Source organism: Ciconia boyciana, chromosome 4 (genome assembly GCF_034638445.1).
Source record: "Ciconia boyciana chromosome 4, ASM3463844v1, whole genome shotgun sequence".
Taxonomy (NCBI): Eukaryota; Metazoa; Chordata; class Aves; order Ciconiiformes; family Ciconiidae; genus Ciconia; species Ciconia boyciana.
The window spans coordinates 4,028,510-4,050,815 of record NC_132937.1 but is presented as its reverse complement, the minus strand read 5'-3'; the positions used below and the strand labels follow the sequence as shown (position 1 = coordinate 4,050,815).

The 22,306-nt window shown below is 41.5% G+C and overlaps 1 protein-coding gene across 4 annotated transcripts in view; it reads left to right on the top strand.

Moving 5' to 3' along the window:
- LOC140650931 (E3 ubiquitin-protein ligase UHRF2-like) overlaps window positions 1-17,662 on the top strand; it is a 128,953-nt gene extending 111,291 nt beyond the window's left edge. For 3 of the 4 annotated variants that reach the window (XM_072859822.1, XM_072859823.1, XM_072859821.1), the window contains 5 exons: window positions 9,471-9,608; window positions 10,434-10,557; window positions 10,940-11,100; window positions 13,367-13,465; window positions 14,817-17,662. In XM_072859822.1, coding sequence (XP_072715923.1) covers window positions 9,471-9,608; window positions 10,434-10,557; window positions 10,940-11,100; window positions 13,367-13,465; window positions 14,817-14,963 — 669 coding nt within the window. In that variant the 3' untranslated portion in view covers window positions 14,964-17,662. The remainder of the gene's footprint in view (window positions 1-9,470; window positions 9,609-10,433; window positions 10,558-10,939; window positions 11,101-13,366; window positions 13,466-14,816) is intronic. The other variant, XM_072859824.1, reaches the window with a different exon arrangement.
- Window positions 17,663-22,306: the final 4,644 nt, after the last annotated feature.

Genomic DNA, 22,306 nt, shown 5'->3' with positions numbered 1-22,306 from the left:
TCTTGGCAGCAGACAAAACCGATGAGCAAGATTCACAGAGAGAGACCGCACCAGCAACACATACTAAAAGCTGCAAAGGGAAGCGGTGAGTGCTAGTAGTGGGTGACTGCTGAGAGGCACCGAGGCACGCCCATCTGTTGGCCTGATATACAGTCAAGGGAAGTTTGCTGCTTGCCAGGAGCCAAGATCCGGGATGTGAGGAATGCTCCCCAACCCTCTCCAAAGGCAAGAACCCTAAGTCCAGCCACCTCAAGTGCATGTATACAAATGCAAATAGTCTGGGCAACAAACAGGAGGAACTGGAGCTCCGTGCCCAGTCTGAGAGTTATGTAATAGGAATCACAGAAACTTGGTGGGAAAACTCACACGACTGGAAGACCACAATGGATGGCTACAAGCTCTTTTGGAAAGATAGGAAGGGAAGAAGAGGAGCTGGAGTTGCACTTTATGTAAAAGAGAAATTTGAATGTATGGAGGTGAGCTATGGAGACCACAAAAGTTCTATCAAATGCCTTTGGATCAAGATTGGAGAGATCGTCACCAAGGGGGATCTTATGTTAGGTATCTGTTACCGACCTCCCAAGCAGGATGACGAGGCTGACAAAACCTTACTTCGGCTGCTCAAGGAAGTCTCAGGCCAACAGAACCTGGTCCTCATGGTTGACTTCAATTACCCAGACATTTGTTGGGAAAACAACACAGTGGTGCACAAGTTGTCCATCAATGTGGACAGGCAGCCAAATAGCCATCAAGGACTACAAGAACCTTGCTAGGGCATGCAGAGATGCAGTCAGGAAGGCTATGGCTCAGCTAGAACTGAAATTGGCCAGAGATGTCAAGAACAACAAGAAAGGGTTCTTCAGGTACGTGAGCAGTAAGCAGAAGCACAAGGAAGACATAGGCCCATTGCTAAACAGGGCAAAGAAACTAGTTACTAATAATGCTGACAAGGCAGAGGTTCTCGGTACCTTCTTTGCCTCTGTCTTTACTGGTGTAGCTGGACCCCAGATCACAAGATCAAGTAGCTATGACAACGCATGTGTCAACCCACCAGTAGTGGAGGAAGGGCTGGTCTGCGGCCTCTTGCAAGGGCTCAACCCACATAAATCTACAGGCCTGGATGGAATCCACCCCAGGGTGTTAGGAGAAGTGGAGAAGTGGCTGACATTGTTGCGAGGCCACTGTCTATAATCTCTGAAAAGTTGTGGAGATCAGGGGATGTCCCTGATGACTGGAAGAGGGCAAATGTCATGCCCATCTACAAGAAGGGCCCAAAAGAGGACCCAGGAAACTACAGGCCTATTAGTCTTGCTTCAGTCCCTGGGAAAGTAATGGAACGAGTCCTCCTAGAAACTTATCACAAACCTAATGAAGCAGGTGATTGTGAAAAGCCAACACGGATTTACCAAGGGCAAATCTTACCAGACTAACCTGATCACCTTCAACAACAAAATAACATCTTCTGTCGACATGGGGAGAGCAGTGGATGTTGTTTACCTGGACTTCAGCAGTGTTCGACACTGTTTCCCACAGCCTTCTGGACAAACTGGCAAGATACAGACTGGATGGGTGGACTGTGAGATGGGTAGGAAATTGGCTAACAGGCCACCTTCAGAGGGTGGTGATCAACGGTTTTTGCTCAGGCTGGCAGCCTGCCACAAGTGGGGTCCCCCAGGGATCAATACTGGGCCCCACACTGTTCAACATTGTGGTGGGTTGACCTTGGCTGGCCACCAGGTGCCCACAAAGCTGCTCTATCACTCCCCCTCTTCAGTGAGATGGGGGAGAAAATAAGATGAAAAACTCGTGGGTCGAGATAAAGGCAGTTCAATAAAGAAAAGAAAAGGCCATACACGGAAGCAAAGGAAAACAAAAAAATGTATTCTCTACTTCCCATCAGCAGGCGGTGTCCAGCCACTTACTGGGAAGTAGGACCTCAGTATGTGTAGTGGATGCTTAGGAAGAGAAATGCCTTAATAACGAATGCCCCCTGCTCCTCCTCCTTTCTCTTAGCTTTTATTGTTGAGCATGTCATGTGGTACGGAATATTCCTTTGGTCTGTTTGGGTCAGCTGTCCTGGCCCTGTCCCCTCCCAACCTCTTGCCCACCCCCACCCTACTGGCCTTTGGGGTCAGGGGGTTGGAGAGACAGCCTTGATGCTCAACAGTAGCCAAAACATTGGTTTATTATTAAGACCTTTCTAGCTACCAATACAAAGCACAGCACTATGAGGGCTGCTATGGGGAAAGTTAACTCCATCCCAGACAGACCCAATACAATCTCCACCCCTTATTCCATACCATTTGTGTGATGCCAGGTCCCACGTAATTTGATACATTTACATATCTGCTAACCATCCCATTGTATCTATTTCTCATTCCTGAAATCCTCCCTTATGAACACTTACCATTTATACTACATACTTAACCCATCTTTATACCCAACATACAGATTTATACATCCTCATTAACTGCTATCCCCTGTCCCTTAACAGATAGATAAATATTATTCTCCCATTCCATGGGCTTCTGCCACTCCCCCAAATGTCCATAAGAACAGGTTATGACTTGGGCCCCATCTGTCAAGATGGGTGCTCAGGACAGGAGAAGCAGCATGTTTGATTGTTGGGCACCAACACCAGCTTGGTTTGAGTCATCGCTGCACTCGCCCGGTTCCTTGCGAAACTCTTCATCAGTTCAGGTAGTTCCTGCTACATTACTTCCTACAACATACAACTCACATCACAGATTATTTTCCTCCCAAGGTTAAATCTCCTTGAGGCACACACTGGGTCTCCCCATCCTTCCGCATTACCCACCAAGTACACCCAGGTCCTTGAGTGAAAACAATCCCACAAGTGGGTTTGCCTTTTCCCAAGGGAGGAGCAACCCACACCGTCTTCCCCAGCCACTTCCCTATGTGCACTACGGGGACCTTATCTCCTCCCACAGTATATAGAGGTTTTGTTTGGGCAGGACCAGGACGGTTAGCAGATCCTCTGGTGTTAACCAGCCAAGTGGCTTCTGCTAAATTTATATCCCAGAGCTTCCATGCCCCATTGCCCAACGCTCTCAACATAGTCTTTAACAGTCCATTATATCTCTCAATCTTTCCAGAGGCTTGTGGGTGATAGGGGGTGTGATGCACTCACTCAGTGCTGTGTTTCTTAGCCCAGGAGTTTATGAGGTTATTTTGGAAATGAGTCCCATTGTCTGACTCAATTCTTTCTGGGGTACCATGTTGCCACAAATTTTGCCTTTCAAGGCCTAAGATGGTGTTTCGGGCAGTGGCATGGTTTACAGGGTATGTTTCTAGCCACCCGGTAGTTGCTTCCACCATTGTGAGTATGTAGCGCTTGCCTTGGTGTGTTCATGGCAGTGGTCCAGTATAGTCAATTTGCCTATCGAAAACCCATATCGAAAACCCAGCCACCGCCCTCTATTCCATGGAGACTTTGCTCACGTGGCTCGCTTGATTGTGGCACATGTTTCACATTCATGAATGACCTGTGTGATGGCCTCCGTGGTCAGGTCCACACCTTGATCACAAGCCCATTTGAATATTGCATCTCTCCCTAGATGTCCTGATGTTTCATGGGCCCATCGAGCTACAAATACCTCCCCCTTATGCTCCCGGTCCAGGTCCACCTGAGCCACTTCAGTTTTGACAGCCTTGTCTACCTGTTTGTTGTTTTGATGTTCTTCAGTGGGGCAGCTTTTGGGCATGTGAGCATCTACATGATGTACCTTTAGAGCGATGTTTTCTACCCAGGCAGTGATGTCCTGCCACAATGCAGCAGCCCAGGTGGGTTTACCCCTGCGCTGCCAATTGGTCTGCTTCCACTGCTGTAGCCACCCGCATAGGGCATTAGCCACCATCCACGAGTCAGTAAAGAGATAGAGTACTGGCCACTTTTCTCATTCGGCAATCTCTAGGGCCACCTGGATGGCTTTCTCTTCTGCAAACTGACTTGACTCACCTTCTTCTTCAATGGCTTCTGTGACTTGTCATGTGGGACTCCGCACAGCAGCTTTCCACTTCCGATGGTTTCCTACAACACGACAGGATCTGTCAGTAAACACAGCGTATTGCCTTTCATCTTCTGATAACTCATTGTATGGTGGTGCCTCTTGGGCACGAGCCACCTCCTCAGGCGATGCTCCAAAATCTCTGCCTTCTGGCCAGCCCACGATCTCTTCCAGGATTCCTGGACATTTGGGGTTCCCCAGTCAAGCTCATTCTGTGATCAACGCTACCCACTTACTTAGCCTCTTACTTAGTGTCAGTTGCGTGATGTGTAGAGGGGACATTTCCTTTGAACATCCAGTGTAGCACAGGCAATCGTGGTGCCAAGAGGAGATATGCTTCTGTACCAACAACTTCTGAAGTGGCTCGAACCCCCTCATATGCTGCTAGTATCTCTTTTTCATTCGAGGTGTAGTGGGCTTCTGATCCTCTATACCCCCAGCTCCAAAACCCTAGTGGTTGACCTCAGGTTTCTCCTGATGTTTTCTGCCAGAGGCTCCAGGTGAGGCCATGCTCCCTGTCTGCAGTGTAGACCACATTTCGCATAGCTGGTCCTGTATGCACAGGTCCAAGGGCAACCGCACGATCTATCTCCTGTTTGATCTGTTCAAAGGCCTGCTGTTGCTCAGGGCCGCAGTCAGAATGGTTCTTCTTTCAGAATGGTTCTTCTTTCAGGTCACTTGATAGAGAGGGCTCACAGGCTGACTGTAACCTAGATATGCATTCTCCAGAATCCCACAAGGCCTAGGAAAGCTTGTGTTTATTTATTGTTAACTGGTGGGGACATAGCTGTTATCTTATTGATCACATCCCTTGGGTCTGTGACAATGTCTGTCTTGCTATTTTATTCCCCAAAACTGGATGTCTTGTGCAGGTCCTTTGACCTTGCTTTGTCTTATGGTAAAAACAGCTTTCAGAAGAATCTGGATTATTCTTTTTCCTTTCTCAAACACTTCCTTCGCTGTGTTGCTCCACACGATGATGTCATCAATGTATTGCAGGTGCTCAGGGGCTTCACCCTGTTCCGGTGTAGTCTGGATCAGTCCGTGACAAATGGTAGGGCTGTGCTTCCACCCCTGGGGCAGTCGATTCCAGGTGTACTGGATACCCCTCCATGTGAAAGCAAACTGTGGCCTGCACTCTGCTGCCAAAAGGATTGAGAAAAATGCATTGACAGTATCAGTTGTGGCATACCACTTGAATGCCTTCAACTCCAGTTCGTATTGGAGCTCTAGCATGTCCCATATGGCAGCACTCAGAGGTGGCGTGACTTTGTTCAGGCCACTGTTAACCTCCACCCTCTGTCAGACTTTTGCACTGGCCATATGGGACTATTAAATGGTGAGTGAGTCTTGCTGATCACTGCTTTGCTCTCTAGTTGACAAATCAGCTCATGGATGGGAACCAGGGAGTCTCAGATGATATGATATTGCCATCGCTGCACTGTCATGGTAGCAATCGGCACCTGCTGTTTGTCAATTCACAGCAAGCCCACAATGGAGGGATCTTCTGAGAGGCCAGGCAAGGTAGATAGCTGTTTAATCTTCTCTGTATTCACGGTGGCTACACTAAAAGCCCATCGGTACCCTTTTTTGGTCCCTGAAGTACCCCCTCCTGAGTTAGTGTATGCGAAGGATACACGGAGCCTCTGGGCTGGTCACAATGGGGTGCTTTTGCCATTTGTCCCGTGTTAGGCTCACCTCAGCCTCCAATACAGACAATTGTTGGGATCCCATTGTCACTCCAGAAATCCAGATGGATTCTGTGCCCCTATACCCTGATGGCATTAGGGTACACTATGCACCAGTCTCTACTAAAGCCTTATACTTCTGTGGGTCTGATGTGCCAAGCCATCAAATCCACACAGTCCAGTATACCCAGTCATCCCTTTATTCCTCCTGGCTGAAGGCAGAGACCCTCTATTCCTGTTCCTGGTTGGAGTATTCACTGTCTGACCCTTGCAGTGCCAGACCAGAGGTCCCCTCACCAGAATCAAGGGAGATGATCTCAGTCCTTCTTCCATGTCTGGGAGATTGCTGATTGCCTTCTTGGGTCCCAACATCAACTAAGCTGACAGCCTTCTTGGGTGGCCCCTTCTTAGCAGCTGTCTTCTCCCTCAGTTCGTGTACATGGGCTTCAACCTTAAAGGTGGGCTCATCATCCCACTTCCTCGTGTCCTCCCCCTGGTCATGCAGGAAGAACCAGAGTGTGACACGTGGCTTGTACCTGGGGCTCCCTTTCCCTCTGACTGAGACAGGAGGGGACTGACACCGTGGGGTGCCCCTGACAGAGGAGGCACTGGCCCGTGGGGATGAGGAGGGACAGTGATTTTCTTCAAAATTTTGGAGCCAGGAAGATGCACTCTCCACGGTTGGTTTATCCATATCTGGGCAATACATTGTTGCCAAGCTGTTGGAATATGATGCTGGGTCATTTTGGACCACCTTCCTCCACATGGCCCATATGCACAGGACGTCAATCTGGATCTTTGGAGATCTCGTCGTTGTCTAGGTCATCGTAGATGACTTCCAGCACCACTAATTCTCTCAGGTACCGGATGCCTTCATCAGCAGTAGTCCACATTCCTTGGTAATTTGCAAGATCTTCCTTGAATGGATATCTTGCCCTCACACTTGACAGGAGCCGCCTCCAGAGACTGCTAATTGTTGCCTTTTTTCCAATTCCTCTCTCAGTTCCCCAGTTTCTAGCAAGGGATCCCAGCTGTTGGGCTTCCTTACCTTCCAATTGCTGACTGTTGGTCCTGCTATCCCAGCATCGGAGCAGCCAGGCAGCAATCTGCTCACCTGGCTGGCAGATGTAATCTTTCTGCATGTATCAAAGTTCGTTCGAAGTCAGGGACTGGGTAGTTTCCGCCTCTTGTCTGATTTCTCTCACTTCTTCCTCCTGTTTCTTTGCTGAAGGACCAGCTTCCTGATCAGCCCCTTCCTCCTCTTCCCTTACTAATCAATGCTATGGACCCCTTGACTTCCTTGTCCACTGTTTCTTTTTCACTACTGGGGCAATTACTGTAGTTGGCATTTGGGTTCCTTGTCTCAACTATCATGTTCTTAGATGTAGTTTGTATCCCAGTCTCAATCATGGCATTCTCAGAGGTGGTTTGGGTCCCTGTCTTAACCACAGCCCTCTGATAGTGCTGAATTGTGGCTCAATAGGCACAGGCCAAGCCCCAGTACAGTGCTACAAGCTGCTGGTCTTCATTGGGATAGGCAAGGCACCCTTCTATCAGGTGGCATGTCAATTCAAAAGGATTATTTGCCTGTTCAGGTGTAAAATCCCAGGCTATGGGAGGTGATAACTGCCCTAGGCACCTGCCCAAATCCTTCCACACACCCTGCCACCCAGGGACCAGCTGCCTCAGGGCATGTTTCAGTATCGCCTCACCCAAAAGTGGTCTCCTCTTATGCCAGGACAACACCCGATTCCACAAACCCAAGAATAAGCTGACAGTGTTAATTAGTAGTATTAAGCAGCTCACATAAGGGTGAACAAGGACCTCGGGAGCCTGCGCAATAAAACCACCCACATCAATCCCAGTTAGGAAGAGGGAGGTGTATTCCCTCATCCTCTCCACAAGACAGCTCCCCCAGCACAGTAAGGGCATCAATGTCAGGGCAAAGCACATAGCCACTGTTTGTATTAACATGTTCCCAAGCTCAGCAAAATAAAGAGATAAGCAGTGCAGCCAGGAAACTCCATGACCCACATAGAAGCTTGCCACTTAATAACTACTATAGCTATAGCATGCTAAATTCAAAACTGCTGTTGTCTCATGCCCCACATTGGGTGCCACAAAGGACTGTGGTGGGTTGACCTTGGCTGGCCACCAGGTGCCCACAAAGCTGCTCTATCACTTCCCTCCTCAGTGGGACAGGGGCAGAAAATAAGATTAAAAACTTGTGGGTCAAGATAAAGGCAGTTCAATAAAGAAAAGAAAAGGCCATACACGGAAGCAAAGGAAAACAAAAAAAAATTATTCTCTACTTCCTATCAGCAGGCGGTGTCCAGCCACTTCCTGGGAAGTAGGGCCTCAGTATGCGTAGTGGATGCTTAGGAAGAGAAATGCCTTAATAACGAGTGCCCCCTGCTCCTCCTCCTTTCTCTTAGCTTTTATTGTTGAGCATGTCACGTGGTACGGAATATCCCTTTGGTCAGTTGGGGTCAGCTGTCCTGGTTATGTCCCCTCCCAACCTCTTGCCCACCCCCACCCTACTGGCCTTTGGGGTCAGGGTGTAGGGAGTGGTTGGAGAGACAGCCTTGATGCTGTGGGAGTACTGCTCAGCAGTAGCCAAAACATTGGTTTATTATTAAGAGCCTTCTAGCTACAAATACAAAGCACAGCACTATGAGGGCTGCTATGGGGAAAGTTAACTCCATCCCAGACAGACCCAATACAAACATCTTCATAAATGATCTGGATGATGGGATTGAAAGAACCCTCACCAAGTTTGCTGATGACAGTAAACTGGGTGGTGAGGTGAACACTCCAGAAGGGAGAGCCATCTTACAGAGAGACCTGGACAGGCTGGAAGAGTGAGCTAGCAAGAACAGTATGAAGTTTAACAAAGACAAGTGCAAAATCCTGCACCTGGGTCAGAATAACCAGACCCCAGTACAGGCGAGGATCTGTGTGGCTGGGGAGCAGCTTTGTTGAAAGGGACCTGGGGGTCCTGGTGGACAACAAGCTGAACATGAGTCAGCAGTGCACCGCTGCAGCAACAAAGGCAAATCGGATCCTGGGCTGCATCCACAGGGGCATTACTAGCAGAGACAGAGACTTAATCATACCACTCAGCGCTTGTCAGGCCATACTCTCTTCACAAGGAGCCACATGGAAAAGACAAGGTGCAACAGGAACAAGTTCTTTCTTCTTGATATAAGAAAGAAATTATTTGCAGTGAGAACAATCATTCACTGGAACAACCTCCCCAGGGACGTGGCAGAGTCCTCATCGCTGGAGGTTTTCAAGATGTAATTGGATAAGGTGCTAGATAATCTCATGTAGGCTCCCTTTCCCACAAAAGGTTGGACCAGATGATCTTTCAACATCCCTTCCAACCTGGGCTGTTCTATGATTCTATCATTCTATTCAGAGCAGTGATAGTAGAACACAATCTATAATAGGATATATTAAGTTGAATACGTAAGCTATTTTTGTGTGTGCTCACTGAGTCATATTAATCCCTGGAAATCAATTGATTTCTTCACTCCTTCCAGCTCCCTTTCTGGCTTTTCATACACTTAATGTCTTCTCAGTATCTGGAATAAAGATGTGCATCTTTTAAAACAGTATTGTATTTATCAAAATACAAACATTTCCCAACTGAGAGAAGAGATACTTTAAAATAGTAACATATCATTCTTAAATTAGATTTGAGGATCTACTGTGATAGCAAATACATAAACCTGTTGTTATTTATCCTTAGGTGGTAAAATATTGGCCAGAAATTGGGAAATGTGGGTTCTTAGTTTGGCGCTATCTTCTGAGGAGAGATGATATTGAACCCGCACCTTGGACTTCAGAAGGGATGGAACGGTCAAAGAAACTGGGTCTGAGTGTACAGGTCAGAATCAGTGTTCACAAAGTTGCTCTGATATTCTGTTCAAGTAAATGGAGTCTTAAATTTTAAAACTAGGAATGTGAATTAAATTATAAGCTCCATTTTTCATATACTTCAATGAGGCAGGGTCTAATATAAAAAATATTTTAGATTATCTGCAATTTGAAAAACTATGATATTGGCAAAGCAGAAACAATTGTGGATGAAGCTTTCTGCCTTGACAGGAAATTACTCTGTTTATATGGATCAGAAAATTATGACTTTGAATACAGTTTTGTGATCCTTACGCTGGATAAGATTTATAAAAGTAACTCTTGTAATAGTTGAGTCTCTTCTTAGAATTTAAAAAATATATATGTTTTTATGTATTTTTTTCTAATTGTAACCTATGATTGAGGAACTCTTATAGATAACATATTTCAGGCAGGGACTTTGGCACTGTGAAATTTGTGGCAGATGGGAAGAATCAAAGTAGTATTTTTTTTCTTCAGCAAACCAATAATTTCCTTTGGATGGGTTGTTTTGCTACATGACATCATCTTCAACTTTAGCTTTCTGATTTGTGTAGTTGGAGTTATAGATATGGATATAAGGTGCCTTTTAATAAAATCTATTCTAGATCAGATCCTTTGACTTAACTACAGTTTTCTAAAAATATATTAATTTAAAAGCTTTCCTGTTTATATAGGGTTTAAAAAATATTGTTATATTATTTCAATATGTAGTCATAGGGGTTTACATTCTTTTAGAAAATAGACTTGTCAGTATTTGGGAATTCCCAGATGCCAGTGGATTTTGTTTTAAATCTGTTTTTCGGGGTTTTTTTAGTATCCAGAAGGTTATTTGGAAGCCATGGCTAGTAAAGAGAAAAAGGATAAGGTTAAGAAGCAAACTGTGAAACAGGAGCCAACCAGCCAGAGTAACGGAAACCAGAAAAGGACAATTGATGATGGTATTTCTTTTTACTTCTTAGTGTTAGAGCTCTGTCAAGTTATATATAAGGCAATAGTATGAAAACTACAAGGAAGTTGGAAGTTATTTGGAATCCAAATGTAAAGTGTTAAGTGCTCAGTAATAAAATGGGAAGCTGGGGATCTTATGGTGCTGTTCCATACTTGTAAGGTTTCTTTTTCTTAAACTTCACAGAAAAATGAACAATCTTCTATGTAGTTATGATCCATAGTTCAAAATAAAGCTGGGCAATTTGAATTGGAGCTTTATTGCATCGTTACATAGATGTGATTCATGTTTTAGCTTTCTAGAAATAATTTTGTCTTCCCTTTTTAATAGTTCAGACTACCACTGTTACTGTATCTTGTCATAATTTTAAACAGGTATAGAGGAGACTAAAAATACATCCAAAGCCATGAGAATGGGAGATGGAGGGAAAGGAGAGGCTTTCCAACTGACCCAGCAACAGCAGTGGCTGATTAAAGAAGACTGTATGAACCAGAAATTGTGGGATGAAGTACTTGCTTCTCTTAAAGAAGGACCAGTATGCTTGCAGCTTGCTTAAATTATTCGTTTTTAACCTTTCTTTATATAGAGTTAGGAGAAATGAGGCTTTGTTAAAACCTAATTCGCTTGCTTAAAATTGCTGAATACATACTATCTGTTTAGAAACAGTTGATGGGGCATGTAATTTCATTCACTTAAGGAGACAGAAGAAATACCGTCATATTGAGACTTAGATACCAAATGAAAATATTTTTAACTCAAGTTTAGCAGATTATTCCACTCACTATAGAGAGAACCTTAAGTAAAAAAGAGGAAATACTTCCCTCTCCCAGCTGTTAAGAAAATAGCAAGGATAGTTCAAGTTTGAAGACACTTGTGGATTTTTTTTTATTAGTCTCTGATGGAATATCCTCCAAAATATTATGTCCTTGAACATTAATTAGCTTTATTGATGTTCCAATTCATAGTTATTTTAGCTGTTTTGCAGAAGAAAAAGAAATCAAGATATCAGAATGGTAAAGGTCACTATCAAGTCAGTGAAAAGCAAAATATTAGATGGAGAATGGATACCTAAAAATGAATGTACAAAATCACTTTATTTGGGAATTGCCAGGGGCTATTTACTTTGCTTCTTTGACAGAAAAAGCATCTGGTAACTCCTTGTTCTTCCACTTACAGTACTACTATTGCTATAATGCTACTGCACTTGTATAGGAGCTGATACTGTAAAGTTAGAAGTTCTTTATCTGTGGGTTGTCCAATGTTTGTAAATAATTAGACTTTCAACTCTTAGTTATGTGACAAAATACAGTAGATATGTGTTTCTAAAGCAACAGAAAACAGTATCTTAAGAGAAATCCAGTTACTAGAAAGTTATTTTCCTATAGATTCCTGCCCATAATTTTGATTGCCCTTGGTGATAGCCATATAGAAATTTCAATGGGAATCACGCAACTACCATTAGATAGCTGCAATGAAAATATAAATCTTAATGCTTGAAACAACCTTTCCACTTTAATTATAAGTTTTGGGTTGAGATGAATCTGATATTATTAAAATTATTGAAAAGAACTGTATTTTGAGTAACTTTAGATCTGTTTTTTACACTTCTGTACCTGAGTAGGTATGCTTGAGACTACTGAAATACCAGAGAATAAGATTTCTGTAAGCATGCTTGTATGTGTAAAATCTATGGCACAAAATTTATCCCACATTCTTCAAAGTTTCTCTGAGAAGACTGAAAACCAGGAAGGTTCTTTTACCTATTGCAGAGTATTTCAGAGTGAGGACTCAAGAAACCAATTAAACACCTCCAGCAGGTGCAGAGGTGAATTTCTTAGTGAAAGAGGTATACAGTACTTTGCTTTCCCTTTGCAGAGCAGCAGCAATCACTTATCCATTATGGATGTGCAAAATTCTAGTGATGATCACTAAATACAGATAGCTTCCAAAATCTCTAACTTGTGCTAAGAATCAGGCTTGATGGGCCCTCTGTTTTGTTTTTAATGATAATAATGTACAACCAAATAACCTTCAAAACCATAGTTCTCTGACTTCTGGAAAAGCAGGGAAATTAATTGTTCATGGACTTGCTTTCTAAATACTTTGTTAGCCACACTACTTCTCATGGATGTGAAGGATATAAGATGAGCCTTCCAAAAATTTTTAATGTAATAAACATAATTTATTAAATGTATACTTTGCACTGAACACAATAGAGGTTCACTTCTGAGGAAATAAGAATGAACAAGAAGCTGTGAACAATAATAATATAGGGAATGAGCAGAAGATAGGTAGAGGTAATAGCAGAGGGTGTGGGAATGTCTTTATGTAAATGTCCATGAATACAGGAGTAATGGTGGTAGGCTTTGGAAGGAAATCTGTAACTTGGACTGAGACCTGAAGATCGCACTAGAAAAGTTTCAGTGTAAGCAATCTTTGCAATGTCAAGCTGTCCTATCACACTGAATATTGGATTTAACAACTCCTAGCAGTTTTGTAACATTATTAGACCATGCTAACTGTGAGTTTGGGAAGAGTAACAAGGTTGTTAAACAAGTATCATCTCATGAATGTATCTGCATTTACCAAATGCTGTGAAGGCTAAATTTTTTACTCAATTTAGGTCTGTGAATTTGGCTGTGAATTTGTAATTTAAATATAGGTAATAATTACAGTAGTTAGGAAAACTAGTTTTTAAAAAAACTTTAATAATTTTAAATAAAAATGCCTTTTTTTTTGTTTGCATATTTGTGAATGTGCCTCTAATAATTCTACTTTTCTCTTCTTTTGCCCTATACTAGAATTTTCTGAAGAAATTGGAACAATCTTTTATGTGTGTCTGCTGTCAGGAACTGGTTTACCAGCCAGTGACAACAGAGTGCCTCCACAACGTCTGTAAAGTAAGAATAATTGCTGTATTGCTCTGGGCTGTGTTCTTGGCCCTGAGACCAATCACCAAAACCAACATATATTTTTGGAAGACAATAATTATTGCCTAGCAGTCTGAGCAAGAAATGTAACGTGCTTGCTTCCAGTTGTGTGGCTGCCATATAATAAATCTTAATTTTATGTAAAAATTAGTGGAAATGTATTTAGTATAATTTCTTATAGACATGATGTATCAAGTTTACCATTCCATTGTAATTAGTGGAGCTAAGTAGGGATTGGTTTGTTCCAGGAGCTAGATGTTGGTACAATAAGATTAGGTTAATTTTATGTAGTTAAGAAATGAGAATAGAACAAGACTGCTCCTTCAAAGAGCTGCTTGTTACATAGAGGTAAAGTATTATGAGGGGGTGGAAAGTATATAGAGTGGTGGAAAAAACATGGAGAATGTTTAATGGCAACAACTTCAAAGCATAGAACCTGAAACTATCAATGACTAATTATAAAGTAACATCCAATTACTGTTTTAAGGTATAGACTGACAGACAGTGGTGTTGTTTGGGCAAAGATTGGCCCTCATAAAATTTTCATATTTAACTTATATGCTTGGACTGTCTGCAGTCTGGGAAAACAAAAAAAAAGAAGGCAACATTAATAATCATCTTTTAGATACTGTAGTCTGAAACCTATTTTATTCTACAAATAAGCACCTACCAGCCGCTCACTCAATTCTCCCCACAGCAAGAAAAACTCATGGGTCAAGATAAAGACAGTTTAATAAGTGAAGAGAAAAAAAGAAAAGAAAAAAAAGTGATGCAAAGGCATTTGCTCACCACCTCCCACAAGTAGACCGATGCCCAGCCAGTCTCCAAGAAATGGCTACTTTGGAAAGACCACCCCCCAGTTTTTATTGCTGAGCATGACATTATATGGCATGGAATATCCCTTTGGTCAGTTTGGGTCAGCTGTCCCAGCTGTGTCCCCTCCCAACCTCTTGCCCATCCCCGGCCTACTTGCTGGGGAGGCAGAGTGAGAAACAGAGAAAGCCTCGATGCTGTGTAAGCATTGTTCAGCAATAGCTAAAACATTGGTGTATTATCAACACTGGTTTAGTCACAGATCTAAAACACAGCACCATACAGGCTGCTATGAAGAAAATTAACTCTCTCTCAGACAAATCCAGTACATCATTTCAGTTGTAAAGGCAGAAATATGGCAAAAGAACTCAGTAAGAACATGCTGTTTCTAGAAATGTGGGAAACTGCATCTTTGGTTCCTAGTAATTGCTTAATTTTTTGCTAGCTAAATTTTCAATGTAAAGCAAAAGCTGTAACACTTTTACTTCTTTGTCTTTGTATGCCCTAGAGCTGTTTACAGCGTTCTTTCCGAGCTGAAGTCTTTACCTGTCCTGCCTGCCGCTATGACCTTGGAAAGAGCTACACCATGGTTCCTAACAAGATATTGCAGACACTACTTGACCAGTTCTTCCCTGGTTACAGTAAAGGACGATGATGTGTTCAAATCCTTTCATACTTCTCCCATTGACTTTATAGACAGTAAAGGAGAATAAACATCTAAAAGTCAACAGTGAACCAGCCAGCTTGATGGAACTGAATCTATTGTCACATTTTGAAGCAGCTAATCCTCTTCCTCCCCATCACCATCTTTCTTCATGTAGTGAGAACTCTAAATCTCTGCTGTCTTTAACATCAAAGGTAGTTTTGGTGAGCTGACAAATAATTTTTAAAGGGAGGAAAAAAAAACCCAAACCAGAAGCTTTAGGTCTAAGTGGTGAGTCCTAGCTGGTGCTTAAGTTATGATTTGTTTTTTGTAACTACCTCAGGTAGAGGAAAACAAATTGTGGGGAGGAAAAAGAGTTCATAAAGTTTTAGCTACCCACTGCTTTCTTAATTTTACTTGTGTCTGGTCTATGTGGTTTGATTCAACAAAAAAAAGCCAAAAAACCCAAACACCCAAAACAAAACAACAAAAAACAAACAGCACTTAAGTCAGCTGGATTAAAGAACAGCAAAATCCTTTGTGTGTATAGTCCTTTTTTTGTCTTTCTTCCATTATGGTGTATTTTTTTGCAAGAACAGGCTGACTTTTAGTCTATTTTTGTGAGCTTCACTGTGCTTTTTCTTGTATCTTATGCAAGCTGACTACTAAGGACTAATGAACAATATGAATGCATTGTTGCTACAGTAGTGTAAAGTGATCTGTGGTTTTTTGCACTTAGATATTTGAGACGGTAGTTGTGTACAAAAAATTCATATTAAAAAAGCCACTTTTGTATTAGTTTAAAATGTATGCTTTTAGTAGGTCTTGTATCAGTGGCAATAAATCTATACAGCATTGAAGACAGTGCTAGCTTGAAAAGGGTTTAAATTGCTTCATATGGTGACCTGAAATTTTATATACAATATATTCCCCCAAAATATACATTATTAAATATTTTATGATTCAGAAATGTTGCTAATTTTGTGGGTTTTGTATTATCCAAACTTGTCAAATTATGACATTTAAAATTAGGATTTTTTTTTCAGACTACAGAATATTTCCTTTAGGCAGGCTTCTTATTCTTCAAACTTGAGTCTTCACATACCTTAATTCATTCATCAAGAAAACAGAAGAATGTTTGCTCAAACGAATTTCTAAGCCACTATGCTGCGCCCCCCCCCCCCCCCATGCCTTAAGAAAAAAATCTAACCTGATTCAGGGTCTTACATATCAGATATATATTTCTCCTGTAGCAGTGCTTGTGCTACAGGTGCAGCTATTCAGGCCTCTGCTTGAGACAAGCACAAGTAGCCCTAGCTCTATATATCAGAGCAGGAGTCCTGGGACCTGCTGCAGGAGAGAGCCTTTCCTTCCCGTTAGCATTGTATGTTGTGGGATCCCAGCACAGTGATCAGTAAAAGGGTTGTCTAAGTAGTCATGGGGTGGTACCAACAGTGTATAATCTACAAAGGAGATATGCCATGATGTTGGAGGGAAATAACAACTAGATATCATTTTTTGTGTCAATTCTCATTTCAGACCTTTGAAATACTATTTATTGTTTACTGTTAAATATTGTTTGAGGCTGCATTATATCAGTAAGGTATTATCTTTGATTTGTTAATAGTTTTATGTAAAGTGATAATCCCCTTTTGAGTGCTTGTCTACATGTACATTCATATTGGAGAAGTACATGCACATTTATGATTACATTGTCTGATTCAAAACCTTGCCTTCACCTCTATAATGAGTCAGACAAATGTAATTGCTCTTTTTTTTCTTTTTCAGTTAGTTTTAGCTAAAGAATTTCAGTTATACTGTACTAATGCATAATGCTTTAATGTTGGTAGCCTCTTGAATCACATATTGAAGACATGCATTGTTGAACAACTCAGAAGTTAAAGCTTCAGCTTTTGATCTTTTTCTATACTTACTAGGAAATGAGGTTTCAGGCACTATGCAACAACTGTATTAATATTAAGCATATAGTTTGAGAACTGTAGACAGCTTCCTAAGTTGATAGATTTCCCAAATTGTAACCCAATGCTTTTTATGGTGAAAATTATACCTTTGTGACCAGCACGTGCATCTGTGTAATATGCACCTACCAAAAGTCTACAGTATTTTATACCTTTTGATGGCCTTTGAATTGGTAAAAAGCTACCAAACTGAATTAGTGAGGTAAGATACTATAAATGCACCATTTTATTAGAGAAGTCTTATCAAAACTACTTTGGAAAAGGCAGATTTTAATCTAAATTCCTGAGTCAAACTGAGGTTGGTAACATTCATCAAAACACACAAATATCTAGAAAATATAAATCTGAACTATTCACCTTCTCTGTTAAATGTTTAGCAAGAAACTGTTCCAAATATTAACTTTTATTTTTCTTATTCAGAAGAGTTAGTGACTCTTGATTACTAGAGAACCTGGCTTTTTCCCTAGTTTATATTAATTCAGTGAGTTTACTTTTAATCTACCATTTGTCACGAAGTTTAAGGCCAACTGTAGGAAGTTCCTAAAATACTTTTATGGTTTTGGCTTAACTGTTTTTTCAGACCATTTTAATGACTTAAGCACAATTGTAATGAACAGATTGACAAGATTTTGCATAGTTAGTGGCAACTGAAAACACGTCCACTGCTTTCACCTATATTAAAAGTCCAGTTTGTAGTAGTATTTCACAATTTTGTAAACCCTTAGTGCTATACCAATGTCTATTAAATGTCTTTTTCAATATTATTGAAGAAGTCTAAAATTTTCTAATGCTGAATCTCTCTCTGTATACAACAATGGCTTGTCTGTTTCCTGTTACTTTCATATGATGGTGCAACCTCTGTCAAATTAAATTCATATTGGAAGTCACTAAGTAGGTAATGAAGAATTGCAACTCCAAAACCTTTACCATAAAGGACACAAAAGTAGAATAGTTAAAATAGCTCTATTAATACAAGCCTCATTTTTGTCACTTCAAAGAAAGCCCCCAGGGATTCATGTGCCTCTATACCATAAAGTTCTAGCGGTTACTGTTTGGATGATGTAAAATTGTGCAGTCATTTCTCCACTCTAAATATTACTACAGTACATACTTCCTGATCTGTAGCACTACTATATGTAGTGACAAACTAAATCAGCTACAAAGGAACTCGATTGATTGAACTCAAGTATCTGCACAGACATGCCAGAAAAGCTCTTGTGTTCCTTTCAAATATACTACATTGGTGTCTTCATCATAAAGTTATCACATGTAAAGTCTATCCTACCAACTATATGGACAGTCTCAGAGGCCAAATTTTTATATAAACTGATTGATGGGAACAGATGGGAAGATGTGCCTGTTCAAGGTTTCAGTCCTGGCCACTTTTTACTTCTATGTGGCATTATGTGGAGCAATAGGACTCTGATCTCAAGTGCTCATTCAGTATTCCTGGAGGGCCAGAGCTTAAGTTTTGAAGCCATTTTAAAGCAAGCTATAGTCTATGTAATGAAGCAAGAAAAGTTAAGCATACTATCTAAACCAGAGTCATTATTCAAACTAAGAGGTCTGAAAAAATGCATGGAAAAAATATTCACAGAATCACAGAATCATATAGGTTGGAAAAGACCTTTAAGATCATTGAGTCCAACCATAAACCTAACACTACCAAGACCACCACTATACCATGTCCCTAAGCACCTCATCCAAATGTCTTTTAAATACCTCCAGGGATGGCGACTCAACCACTACCCTGGGCAGCCTGTTCCAATGCTTGATAACCCTTTCAGTGAAGTAAAATTTCCTAATATCCAGTCTAAACCTCCCCTGGTGCAACTTGAGGCCATTTCCTCTTGTCCTGTCACTTGTTACTTGGGAGAAGAGACCGACCCCCACCTCTCTACAACCTCCTTTCAGGTAGTTGTAGAGAGCAATAAGGTCTCCCCTCAGCCTCCTTTTCTCCAGGCTAAACCCCAGTTCCCTCAGCTGGGCCTCATAAGACTTCTGCTCTAGACCCTTCACCAGCTTTGTTGCCCTTCTCTGGACACGCTCCAGCACCTCAATGTCTCTCTTGTAGTGAGGGGCCCAAAACCGAACACAGTATTCGAGGTGCGGCCTCACTAGTGCCGAGTACAGGGGCACAATCACTTCCCTAGTCCTGCTGGCCACGCTATTTTTGATACAAGCCAGGATGCCACTGGCTTTCTTGGCCACCTGGGCACACTGCTGGCTCATATTCAGCTGGCTGTCAACCAGCACCCCCAGGTCCTACTCTGCTGGGCAGCTTTCCAGCCACTCTTCCCCAAGCCTGTAGCGTTGCATGGGGTTGCTGTGGCCCAAGTGCAGGACCCGGCACTGAGCCTTGTTGAACCTCATACAACTGGCCCCAGCCCATCGATCCAGCCTGTCCAGATCCCTCTGTAGAGCCTTCCTACCCTCAAGCAGATCAACACTCCCGCACAACTTGGTGTCATCTGCAAACTTACTGAGGGTGCACTCGATCCCCTCGGCCAGATCATTGATAAAGATATTGAACAGAACTGGCCCCAATACTGAGCCCTGGGGAACACCACTTGTGACTGGCCGCCAACTGGATCTAACCCCATTCACTACTACTCTTTGGGCCCAGCCATCCAGCCAGTTCTTTACCATTTGTTGTACCATTTGTTATTTATTGTACTTTTGTTAGATGAGATTTAACTCGGAGTAAGAAGTTCAATTTCAATATTTGTAGAAAAGCTGTTTCATACTTTACCTGGATTAGAAGGAGAGGTTTATATGGAACTATAAGGAAAAAATGATGTGATACTGAAAAAGGTAGGTTTAATGCTCAGTAAAAATTGAACATCGTAGCTCATGGGGGAAAAACCCCAGATCTTTAATATTACATTCTGCCAGTATTTTACTTTGTGTAGGACCTACTGCTACTGTGGCAGCTCTGAAAAATCAGAACTGAAGTATCAAACAAGACAGGCATAAAGATTTTATACTTCTGTTAGCTAAAGTTTAAAAGTTAGAGTTCAAAAGATGACGTGCTTAATTCTGGCTGACTTTATTGGAATACAAAGATTTGCAGGTAAAACAGGTAAGAAATATTAACACTAGCAATGCTAGTGGTAATACATGTATTAAAGAATCAATCTGTCTTTAGAAAATAATCAATTACTGCCGTGGTTGATATTCATTACCATTGCCTTATGATGCATCTGGAATAAAAAGGTTTGCATCCTGTTCTGTGGGGGGGCGGGGGAGGTGAGTCTCTCGGGGTTCATCTGAGGCAGGGTTCACCTAGATCTCAATAAAAAAGGCCTGACGACAAATGGCTTAATAAAATAGCTGTTTTAATAAGATAGAATAAAAAGAGGAATATAGATAGTGAGTAAATCTTACAGCCTTACATGCTGGGAACCACAGTTCATGCAGCATCAGCTTAACCCTGGATGGATTTTCCCACGGCATGCTGGGCAGATCTCGTCCTTGGAGAGGTTCCTCCTTTTTGGTCATTCAAGCTATTATAGGCTTTTCTTATGAGGAAATAACTCTATTCATCATTTCTACCGTCAAACAGAAAGGGTGTTCGCATAAGAGCTTCTTGCCGCACTGTTAGATAAAGGCAAGGCCACGCAGGTGGTGTAATCACCAGTACCAAGTGGGAGCTGCCTGCAGGCTCCTCTGTTACAATGAGCTGGCTGAGTTTATCCTGCGGCCAAGGGACTTGTGCAGCACAACACAGGCCTGAAGGCCACGCTGTATGCGTAGCATGGCGCAGCGCAGCACAGCACAGACCTGGGCCTACTCAGGTTAACTGTACTGTGGATCGCTAACTCATGTACAGTGGTGTCCTAGTCAGGATCACTAAATTCCACCCCTTGAGCCACATACAGCTTACCTTTCCCAAAAATATTATAAATTACAGATTATATTAGTAACATACAGGCTTCTCAAGCCCTAAGTACAAGGCCCAATAGAGAAGACATGGCTTGTTCAAGATAACTAACTCCTTGAATACGATGTCTTCCGCAAGGGTCCCAATACACATACCACTTTGAAAACTATGTTAATATTTAAAGTTTTAGCACAAAGAAGATAAAAGCACGGATTTGAGGCAACCTTAACATCAACTACTATGAAAATGAGTATTGAACCAACTCATTTTTCTTCCACTTAATATACTGGTTGTGTTTACATTAACTAAGCAGGGATTCTGTTAATAAATACAGAGATTACCAGAAATATATACAATATATAAATCGCCTAAGCTTGTCCAGGGGGGAAAAAGCCATCCTGGTAGACTGAAACAGTCAGGTGAATCCAGACAATTAGAAGTAATATTATGAAGATGCTCTCTTCTGTTCAGAAAAGGGAGATCATAGACTTCTACCAGTGGGTAAGTACAAAACAGATGCTGATCTCCATATTTGTCATCAATGCATGCCATTGCAGGCCAAAACTTGCTTTCAGATTTCACAAATGGCTAAGCACAAAAAAAAAAAAATTGACTAATTATTTTAACTCTTATATCACTCTCCGATCAAGCAAATCTGTATAACCAGTATAACAGACATGCAAAGAATTAAAAAGCCATATAGCCATTTCTTCAGTGTTTGTCCGAGACATGCATCTTAAATCTATTAGGAATCTTTGAAAGTTAGCAAGTGTGTGGAATAGGGATGATGCAATCAAAACACTTAATTTAGTTTTAACCAAAAAAAAAAAATTGTAACCACATCCTTCAGCAAAGGCTTATAAAGATACAGTTGTTATGGTTTAAAAAGCATGGTCCTCATTAACTGGCTAAAAGATGGGAACCAAGGAATAGGAGAAAATGGTTACCAAGTTCTGCAACTCTTTCAAACAGAGATCAGCAATAAAATAAATGCAATTCAGTGTCAAATGAGAAAAATATCATAATGTATAACATTCTAAATTATCTGTTAAAAGACCTTGGAAGCTATTTTGGATAGTTCTCTGAAGATGTCTGACACTTTCAGTTTGTTTGGCTATACTTATATTTATCTCACATTACTGTCCTTAGCCCTATCCAGCTCTTGCATCTTGTCAGACCCTCAGCTGAGTTCTTTGGAGCAGAACTTCTGTATGTAGCATGGGGACTTGAATCAGTTCTGGAGATTCTGGTACAATATGGTAAACTTGAATGAATGGGAATTCTAACTCACTTTCCAACAAGAATGTCAGTTTTAATCTGTAGTATTGAAATGTTGAAATTAAGATAACTAAACATGAAGAGGAAACTTTGAGTTCTGACATGAGAAATAAAGCTTAACATGTTTGCTGTAGATTTCACTTTCAGAATAATTGCATAACAATAAAAAATATTCTAAAATTAATATTCTTGTTAGCATATTATATCATCAGATG